Source organism: Caenorhabditis remanei, chromosome IV, assembly GCF_010183535.1.
Source record: "Caenorhabditis remanei strain PX506 chromosome IV, whole genome shotgun sequence".
NCBI classification, from domain to species: domain Eukaryota; kingdom Metazoa; phylum Nematoda; class Chromadorea; order Rhabditida; family Rhabditidae; genus Caenorhabditis; species Caenorhabditis remanei.
This window is the reverse complement of record NC_071331.1, coordinates 16,821,659-16,831,608: the sequence shown is the minus strand read 5'-3', so window position 1 is coordinate 16,831,608 and position 9,950 is coordinate 16,821,659. Positions and strand designations below refer to the sequence as shown.

Here is a 9,950-nt window from a genome sequence, read left to right as displayed (position 1 = left end):
TTTACCAAAAGGAAAGAATTCCAGAAATTGTTGTTCAAAAATCAAAAGCATTCTATGAAATGAACCATTCAAAATAGATATTATTCAGAATGGAGATTCCCTAAACGCACCGTAATCCGGTCGCTTATAACTTACAAAACTCTAAAAGAAAACAAGTGATCAGTTAGTTCAAAATGATATCATTTCAAGGTTAAAGTATGTGAAAACGTCCAGTGAGTTCATACTAAGGAAATGAAGGGACGACGATGTTTCTAAAAAGAGTTTTCCGGATTTCCTAATCCAATGATTCCCCTTTTTGCACTAGATCATCAATACAAAATACATATATTCTTATTTTCTTCTGCCGAACTGTTATTTCAAGATTAGCTTCAAAGAAGTCAACAAAACTGAAATAGATCTTTGTGCCTTCTTCCTTTTTCTTCCTTTTTCTTAAGAAATGATAAAGAAGTTGGTTCGAAAAATAGAGAAAACAGAGAGATAGAGTTCTGTAAGGACATGATGATGTTTGTAAAGGTGGAATGCGAGGGTTTTTATGAATAGAAACTCATTCGAAATTCAAAAACAATCATTTTAAACTTCGGGATTTAGTCGAATCCAAGCGAACCTCCTCTCCATTTCTATCCGTCCGATTCGATTCCTCTAAGCTGTATTCCGCATATCTTTCAGAATATGATGTTTTTCATGGGAAAGAGATCATCCTGATAGATTATTTCCATTGGAACACACGCCTAAACTTTTGAACTACCTGATTAGAAACGACACAGAATGAGCCTTCAAGTTTTTTTTCAATTACACAATTTCGGAATTTTTCTACCGTCCTCTTTTGTTAAATAAAATACATATTTATTCTTCCGATAAATGAGATAAACGTGTCTGAAGAGCAACATGAGCTCTCAAGGGACCAATAATTGCTGATTTCAAAGAGTAAGTTTTCGTAGAATTGAATACTTGTGGGACTGATGGAGATGGAATATGATGGTAGTCAACGAATGAGACCTGAATTAAAAAAATTAATTTCGAATTTCGAATTGATTCATACCCTTTTCACCATTCGTTTTCCTTCCAATTGATCAGGTCGATTGGCGTCTTCTGATATTCCTTCCTCTAGCTTGAGATCATCCAAAAGTTTTTCGTTTTTCTCACGAGCAAGGTCACTCTGAAAATTAATTCTATTAAAGATGCTCCTCTATCCATGAGTCACCGCCATGAAGTGTTGGACTACACAAGCACAGTAGGCATCTCCCAGAACATTGAGTGCTGTTCGGACTCGGTCACTGAATTATTATAGATAGATCTAGCTGGATGGAGATAAGCACTTACATAAACCAATCAACTGTAAATAGAAGAGAAATATCGGAAACTGGAAGATTGACAGTCGACAAAATGACAAACATTGATACGAGCCCAGCGGGAACTGCATTTAGACCAATTGAGGCAAATGTTGCTGTGACGCTGAAATCTTATTGATTGGACGATTCAAATGTCTTCTTGAAACTACCAAATAGTGATAACTTGTGCAAATGATAGATGAATATTGTTGATTTGAGCAATAAAAATGACAGCAACTGCTTCATAAAGAGCATTTCCATCCTAAAAATATGAACTTGTTTCGGATTTGAGTTCTCTCAAACAGACCATATTGATAGTATTTCCAAGTGGCATTATGAATCCAGCAATTCTGGAGTCAATGTGCAAATTTTCTTCTACACTGCTGATCGCTTGCGGTAACGAGGCTCCACTGAAACTTTTATTCGGAAGTGGGCAGTTTCTTTATGACTATGCTTACCTTGATGCAGTACCAATTGCTGTAACAAATGGTTGAATCATTCCTTTAGCAACATATATCGGATTTTTCTTGGTGATGAAAAAGTAGAGAACAGGGATAGCCACTACACAATGTAAGAACAGGCAAGTCATGACAGTGAATAAATATCTGGAATCAATAGTATCTTCACATAAAAGTTTTACCGAATACTTACAACAACATAGTAGTAATCATGACATAGACATCATCAATATCCAGAATACTCGCAGCAATCAGACTGATAATTCCGAATGGAGAAAACCACATAAGAACCGAAATGAACTTCATGACAACTTTATCGAGAACGATAAAGAATTCAACGATCACTTTCACTTTCCCACCTAGTTTGGAAATGATTATTCCAAAGCCAGTGCAAAATACAATTAGTCCTGAAGAACCGATTAGAGATTGTTTTATGAGAGAAGTCTCACCGAGAATATTGGTTCCTTGAGTCAGTTTGATGGTTTTCCTCAATAAAACTGGTTCAGCAATAGTACCATTTTTAATAATTTTCTTTCGAACAACGACAAATGCAGTCTGAGATCTATACATAGTTGCTTCTACAATATTCTGTGGAAACATGTTTCTGACTAAGTCCAGAAGAGAATCCAATGCAGAAAGATGACTCTCGTCTCGTACTATTGTGTCGTTTTGTTTTTTCAATTCAGGATTTCCCGGATGGAATAGAAAAGCGATGATCATGGCAATGAAGCAGGCGATAATTACAGTAGTCAGATAGTATGAGACCGCAATCAGACTCATTTTACCCGATTTCGAAGCATCCATTTGGCCGAGAGCTGGAATCTGGAGGGTTGGAGGCAAAATCTGATTGAATGGAAGTACTCACATGAAATCAATGATGAGAAGATTAGTGGTAGAACCATTAATTTCAGGACTTGCATAAATATTTCTCCTGGGAACCCTACGAGATTTCTAACTCCATCTGATAAATCAAATTGTCTGAGAAAAATACCAACACAGAATCCAGTTCCAACTGCGGATAATGTGAAAACTAATAGTTGGTTCTCCTTCATTCTGTAAATTTAGTTTAAAAAAGTAAAAACTCTAAGTGAAGAAAGAACAGAAAAATAATAAAAGTTTTACCAGAAATCAAGAAGAGAACACACAGAATTGTCGATTGTTGTGTCACGAGGAGCGATGAAACCATTTGCATAAGTTTTCGGATTATTGGGAAAAACTGAAATTTTATGCGTTTGAAAAACAATTTCAAGAGTTAACTGCTTTCAATTTATTGCCGTTCTAAGGTGGCTCTGCACTTCCTGAGAATTTTCTTACATGTTTTCTCTGTTCAAAAATCTGGAATTTCCAGTTGCAAACTTCCTAAATTTCCAAACTTTCAGGAATATTTATAACTTGTAGTTTCCGTCTTCTCTTATCATAATTCGATCAAAAATCAGGGAACATTTAACGTGTCAACGCCATGTGCTTCTCCATTTCTTATCACTCATTTATTACTGGAAACTGTCTTCTTTTTTCTTCTCTCCCAACATCAGAAACGACTGCATTCTTGTTAACAAATGCTGCTCGGTCTTCTCGTCCTTTCCCTCGCATTCCAAGGTAACATTGAATTTTTTGATTCTCTTTCAAATCTGAAATAAATTTCAGGGACAGTGGTAGCTGTCACAGAATGTGAGGAATGTAAATCCATTGTTGACTTGCTTCAATTCGAATGGGGAGAGAAGAAAACAGAGGAATGTGTCATGGAAATTGCAGTTTTCATTTGTGAAACATTCCATATTGAGGATAATGATGTTTGCAACTTTATTATTTCTGATTTTTCGGTTGGTTTGTTAATTAATTGATTGTTCTTAGATTTTAGCCACTTCAGGACGAGTTCATGTACGTCATCTCAAAGATTCTGGTAACTCCACATCAACTTTGTGGATTACTCATGAAGAATGGTAGGTAGTGCTGGAATACGACAACTAGAAATCTGTGTTTTTTCAGATTGTGGAGACTTCATCGATCCATTGGCTGAAGTCTGGAATATGACAATTCCCGGTAATCAACCAAAATACGTTCCGAAGCAAGTTGTTCCAGTGAGTATAAAATCTGAATTTTGTGCAAACCACGTTCCTCCACTTCCAGACTGGAAACCCAACTCTCCGTGCACTTCATCTGACTGATCTTCATGTTGACATGTTCTATACTCCAGGACTCGAGGCGCAGTGTGATACTCCACAATGCTGTCGTCCACAAGATATGAATATTGTATGTTTTATAGATTAAAGGTCGAATTTCAGTGTCAGCGTTTTTCCTTCTGAATGACAATTAGAGAGAAGTGTTGAAAATTAAAGAACCAAGTCGTTAAAATTTTTATGAAACCGGAATATTCGATAACTTGATTACCCGATAAAAGTGAAAGGTTGCTCTATAACAATAAAAAATGTTATGTAACTGAAAAGCTCAGTTCACTTTGGGTTAATTCCAGGAAATCGTTGAAAATGGAGCAGTCAAACAAGCAGCAGGACCATGGGGAACCGTTGGTTCATGTGATACTCCATATTGGTTGCTCACAAACATGCTCCAACATATTGCCAGTACTGCAGGACAACTTGACTACGTGATGGTTTCTGGAGACCTTGTGTCGCATACAGTCTGGGCATACACTCCTGAAACTCATTCATTCATGGTCCGCAACCTTTCTGATACAATTCGTTCGTTTTTCCCAACAACTCCAGTCTATTTTGCAGTTGGAAATCATGAAGGAGTACCTGTTGATAAGTGAGAAAAGACTCCAGTTTTTATCAATGAAAACATGGTTTTTTCTAGCATCGCTCCACATTTCACACCGAAAAAATATCATATGGATTGGTTGTACAAGACGATGTCTGATTCATGGAAGGGGTGGATTCCAGAAGATCAAGAAAAGACATTGGAATAGTTGGTTAATGTGGGAAGCTACAGTAATCAGAAGTTTAATTTCAGCAATGGATGTTATATGAAAAAGATCTACGATGGTCTGCGTCTCATCTCTCTCAATAATGTTTATGGAGACAGAATTAACTTGTAAGAATCTATTCGAATTTGTGGTTCTCAATAATTAAATCATCATTTTTCCAGCTGGTTATACATCAACCAAACTGACCCAGATGGCACACTCCAGTGGCTTATCACTCAACTTCAAGACGCTGAAAATGTTGGAGATAAGGTTCATATTGTTGCCCATATTCCAGGTTCTGATGGAGAAGCGTTGGAAGGATATGCACTCAATTATTACAAAATTATTAATCGGTGAGTTATTGTTGGTTTTTCTTATTTTATATGAACTAGTTCATTTCAGATTCACAAACACTGTGGTTGGCCAGTTCTTCGGACACACTCATTCTGAAAAGTTCTATATGATGTACTCGGATCCAGATGATTTCAAGTCGACACCTAACAAGTTAGTTTCATCAGTTTTAAACGGGGGTTTTAAAATTTCAATTTTTACAGTGTCGTATATTCTGCACCATCTGTAACTCCTTATTCTGACTTCTTCCCAGCATACAGAATTTACACGATTGATGGTGTTCATAGTGGCTCTACATTCGTAAGAAATCGCTTTCAGGTTTCTTCAATATACTTAAATTTTGCATTGCAGCAAGTCATTGATTACGAAGAATGGTACTTCAATCTCACATCTAACAATGCCAACCCAAATAACGTGAAATGGGAGCAATTGTATATGAGTGCAAATGCTGAATATGGGTTGAAGGGACAAACTCCAGATGAATATAACCAAATGATTGAGAGAATGAAGACAGATACAACTCTTTTCAACAAATATTTCGAGTACGACTGCATTATGAACTTCTTCAAGTAAATTTTTTTTCAGAAACCACTACCGTCGATCCGTTTACGATGGTCTCCAACCCTGCACAACTCAAGAATGTCGGAATGGATATCTTTGTGAAGCTCGCCAATTCCATCAAACAAACAAATTGTGTACTGATTTGGAAGGACAGATTTCAAAGCCAAAAGAAACGAAAAAGAAATATTCGGCTAGATTTGTGACAGAGAAATCAAAGAAGCGAGGAAAGGAAGAGTGCAAGATTTGAAATTTTCTTGTTTCAAAATCCTACTAATTATCCGGGTCAATAAATGATTTATACATTTCATGCCTTTTATTCAACTGCTTTTAAATAAATAACGTTGAGTCTGTTTCGAGGCCAAGGACGACACAGAAGAGAAAGAAGTCCCAGGACAAAATGATTACACTGTTTTCTCTTTATTCCATAAATTTTCGTTCAATTGTTTTCGACAAGTGTCGGTAGAAAATGGACAATGAAATCGGTCACTTCGACACCTTGTGACAGTGTCTTCAAACAAAGAAGAATACGCGCGCGTTGAAGTTGTCAGCGAGAGAATAGTTTTGTTGAAGAGACGCAGACTGTCGCAAGTGCGCTCTAATTAAAATTGCGCGAAACTCCCTCGATTTAAATTCTGAACGTTTCCGTTTTTAAAACAAAGTTTTTATCACCTTTTCCTTATCAGCCACTCATTTTCGATAATACATTTTTACTGTAGCCAGAATGTTTATATTATTGAATATCATTATCTTCAAATATATCGTTTTTACGACAATAAACGGATGGGACGATGTTGGAACTTTTAGATCTAAACATTTTTCAGCATGAGCAAGTATGAAGTGCTCCAAGGGTTTTACGCCGTTCATGACGAATTAGGATCGGGAGGTAATCGGATTAACTGCAAGGTGTGATTCTCATTCATTGTATTTATTCAGGATTCGGAAAAGTGCGATTAGCAACACATCTACTGACGAACCAAAAAGTTGCCATCAAAATAATAGACAAGAAGCAGTTGGGAGTGAGTTTTCGATAGCCAATGCAAAGTATAACAAGCTCACTTTCAGCATGATTTGCCTCGAGTTCAAACTGAAATGGATGCTCTTCGGAACCTCTCCCATCAGAACATTTGTCGTCTTTACCACTATATAGAGACAGAGGACAAGTTCTTCATTATTATGGAGGTAAACTAAATGATTATGAATATCATAAAGTTTATTGTGTTTCAGTACTGCAGTGGTGGTGAAATGTTCGATTATATTGTGCGGAAAGAGCGTCTTGAAGAGTCGGAAGCTCGTCATTTCTTCCGTCAACTCGTCAGTGCCATCGCATTTGTTCATTCACAAGGCTATGCTCATCGTGATTTGAAACCAGAAAATCTCCTACTCACAGAAGATCTTCATTTGAAATTAATTGATTTCGGGTTATGTGCAAAAACAGAAAAGGGTCGAATTGACAAACATCATCTTGATACGTGTTGTGGGTCCCCTGCATATGCCGCTCCCGAATTAATACAAGGACTACCTTATAAAGGAAACGAAGCAGATGTATGGTCTATGGGAATCCTGTTGTACACACTCCTTGTCGGAGCACTGCCTTTCGAAGATGATAATATGCAAATTATGTACAAAAAGATTCAGGTTCGCAGAACTATCCTACATGGGTCATCATGATAAAAACAAAAATTTTCAGTCCGGGTGTTTTTACGAGCCTGATTTCCTGTCTCCATTGAGCCGACAACTTCTCCGTTCCATGCTGCAAGTGGTTCCAGAACGAAGAATATCAATCAAAAAGCTGCTGGAACATGATTGGCTTAATCTCAAGTACACGCAGCCCGTGAAATGGAACACAATATATGATGTAGTTCTCCGAAAACAAGTAAACGAATAATATTCTATTTTCAGAAAAATTTCATCGATCGCGACGTGGCTCGAGTCATGTCAAAGTACTACGGACTCGAAACAACAGATCAAATGATAGAGAAGATTAAAGAATGGAACTTTGACTACATGACATCGACATATTATGCGCTGCTTCATCGCAAAAGGAATTATCAAGAAATTGTACTACCAATGACAAGAAATCCAAATAATACGGCACCAGTGGTACGTTTTTATTTGTTGTCTTCCTCCTAAAAGTTCATTTTCAGAATGTTCAAAACATTCTTTGCTCACCGACAATTCATGCTTCTCTCGATAACAATCTCGACAAATCTGGCCTGGAAGATGAAGACTCTGGTTCTGATCCATCAAGCATTTCCTCATCTGACATTTCAGCAAAAATGAAAAAGAGTTGTAATATCACCGAAAACTCTTCCAAATTCGCAAAACCTTTATCTCCCGAAAGAGAAAAGAAGATGTCTTATGTGAATGCAATGCTCACAATGCCTTCTCAATTCACCGGAAGATCGCCTGTTCCTATTCGTATTCCAGAATCTCCAGTTTCCGTCAGGAGTAGTGATTCCGCCAGTCTTGGATCGGCGACGCCATGCCGTGGAACGAACAGAGTAGGTTCAATTATATCATATATTTTATCAAATTGTGTAGTTGTTCTTTTGATAACTCATCAATTTTCGTCAATCACCCGAAACGTCTTCTATGTTCTAAGTTCAACAACACGTTGTAATTGTGTCACGTTTCTGTTTTCATCTAATTCCCGTTCACTCTGTATAATTTTTTTCAGGATGTCGACAAAGAGAACACTGCAAGCAAAAACTATCGTATGGGAGCATCCACATGCAAGGGCCGTGGACCGCTCAAAATAACAGGATTAGGTTTGTAAACGCATTGCAGAAAGCATAAACACACGGGTTGTTTGTTAGAGTCCCGTGTTGTGCCGCAGAACTATTTCGCAATGTTGTAGCTTTGGACTGAATGAACTGTAAGCTTTGAGTGCAATAAGTTGTTTCAGAAGATGGAACGCTCCGAAGTGTCTACACGACTCCAAACAGACCAACATTACGTGGACTTTTCAGCCCTGGAAACTCTGATTCATCTCATAAAAATCGGCAAAGAGCACGATCATCGGATCGAGCTAGCATCGGAGCTTCTGCAGGATCCCCGATTTCTATTGGAAGCGCTAATAGTGGTAATGGTAAGTGAAATAGAAGAATAAATTGTCTACCTCTGATGTCAGAACCTTTAGCTGATGGTCGAACTCCGAGAAGTCGTACGAAAACGAATCGACTTCCACAGCGTGTGTTCACCTCGTTGGAAAGAAAAAAGGAGAAACTGATTACTCTCTTGACGCCACGAAAAATGCAACGAGATTCTCCGCAAGTGTTGAAAGATGTCAAAAATATGGTGAACGTGTCAATGACAGCGTGGCAGGATCCAGAAGAAGTCAGAAATATGTTGAAGGGAGTATTCGATTCAGAGAAGATGCGATACGAATTGAATGGATGGAAGTTCCTCGCAACGAAAGAAACGTGCCATGGGTGGATGACAGTCGAATTGGAAATCGTACGCTTGCAGATGTTCGATAAAGTGAGTTTTTGCTCTGGTCTTTGGTCATTTTTTTGATTTGTTTAAACTAGGATGAGCACAAACAAAGCCCGTTGATCCAATCACCGGTTCAAATTACAGATCGGAATTCGTCGTAAGCGACTGAAGGGAGATGCATTCATGTACAAGAAGGTCTGTGAGCATATTCTCAATATGGCGAAGATCGATTAAAGCTTACTAATCTTTAAGATTTCATATATCGGTGTTCTAACCTTTTTTCTTCAGTATTTTGCCGTGTCTTATTATGTTTTGAAACTATTTTCTTTCCTGTGTTTGTAGAATACCAATCCCGATATCTTCATTTCCGTTTTGTTGGGAATTGTTAGTACTTATTATCAATGCAAATCTAAAATTGCCTAATTTTTTCTACTAATCCCGATTTCCCTATTTTTGTGTTCTCGTCATTCAGAGAATAAAGCTTATAGATGGTCAAGATCTATTTCACATCTTGTTGTTCATAATCACCAACCAACCACAAATCCTTCTGACAAAACACGTGCAGCGGATTGCGAAAGTGTTCAGCGCCAAAAAAAAAAACTAACTCGTATTTGCTCTAGCCGTCTTACTCTCCCTTCTGGCACTCGAAACTCCGCCCACTTTTTGCCGTTGATCTTGTGAAAAACAAGTGGCCAAGTATAAAAGGCAGCCGTTGGACACTCAATTTTCATCGAGTCATTCTCTCTCAATATGGCTCACGGACATCATCGTCGCGGGCGCCCGGGGCGCGAAGTTTACTTCAAATTGTCTGCTAAAGATTCGAAACAAGCTCATCTATTCTCTATTAAATACGAGAAAACCAGTGGTTTACTCGAGAAATTGAAGGGGAAGTTGGCC

General features: G+C 37.9%; 3 protein-coding genes across 3 annotated transcripts; 2 read left to right on the top strand and 1 right to left on the bottom strand.

Moving 5' to 3' along the window:
* Positions 1 to 843: 843 nt before the first annotated feature.
* GCK72_014691 (uncharacterized protein) lies at positions 844 to 2,838 on the bottom strand (the record flags this gene model as incomplete). The annotated part of the gene is made up of 10 exons (XM_053730408.1): positions 844 to 996; positions 1,040 to 1,156; positions 1,202 to 1,274; positions 1,321 to 1,452; positions 1,499 to 1,590; positions 1,636 to 1,738; positions 1,787 to 1,933; positions 1,980 to 2,193; positions 2,236 to 2,601; positions 2,652 to 2,838. 10 exons carry the CDS (start codon positions 2,836 to 2,838, stop codon positions 844 to 846), a joined length of 1,584 nt encoding a protein of 527 aa, XP_053585180.1.
* Positions 2,839 to 3,342: 504 nt separating this feature from the next.
* GCK72_014690 (uncharacterized protein) lies at positions 3,343 to 5,865 on the top strand (the record flags this gene model as incomplete). The annotated part of the gene is made up of 13 exons (XM_053730407.1): positions 3,343 to 3,382; positions 3,431 to 3,606; positions 3,654 to 3,726; positions 3,773 to 3,864; positions 3,914 to 4,036; positions 4,257 to 4,549; positions 4,598 to 4,708; positions 4,754 to 4,834; positions 4,889 to 5,059; positions 5,109 to 5,210; positions 5,261 to 5,357; positions 5,409 to 5,599; positions 5,643 to 5,865. The coding sequence occupies 13 exons, from the start codon at positions 3,343 to 3,345 to the stop codon at positions 5,863 to 5,865; spliced, it is 1,773 nt and encodes a 590-aa protein (XP_053585179.1).
* Positions 5,866 to 6,440: 575 nt separating this feature from the next.
* On the top strand, positions 6,441 to 9,287 carry GCK72_014689 (uncharacterized protein; the record flags this gene model as incomplete). The annotated part of the gene is made up of 11 exons (XM_053730406.1): positions 6,441 to 6,501; positions 6,552 to 6,634; positions 6,681 to 6,797; positions 6,843 to 7,253; positions 7,306 to 7,473; positions 7,518 to 7,718; positions 7,763 to 8,119; positions 8,296 to 8,386; positions 8,524 to 8,706; positions 8,758 to 9,098; positions 9,198 to 9,287. The coding sequence occupies 11 exons, from the start codon at positions 6,441 to 6,443 to the stop codon at positions 9,285 to 9,287; spliced, it is 2,103 nt and encodes a 700-aa protein (XP_053585178.1).
* Positions 9,288 to 9,950: the final 663 nt, after the last annotated feature.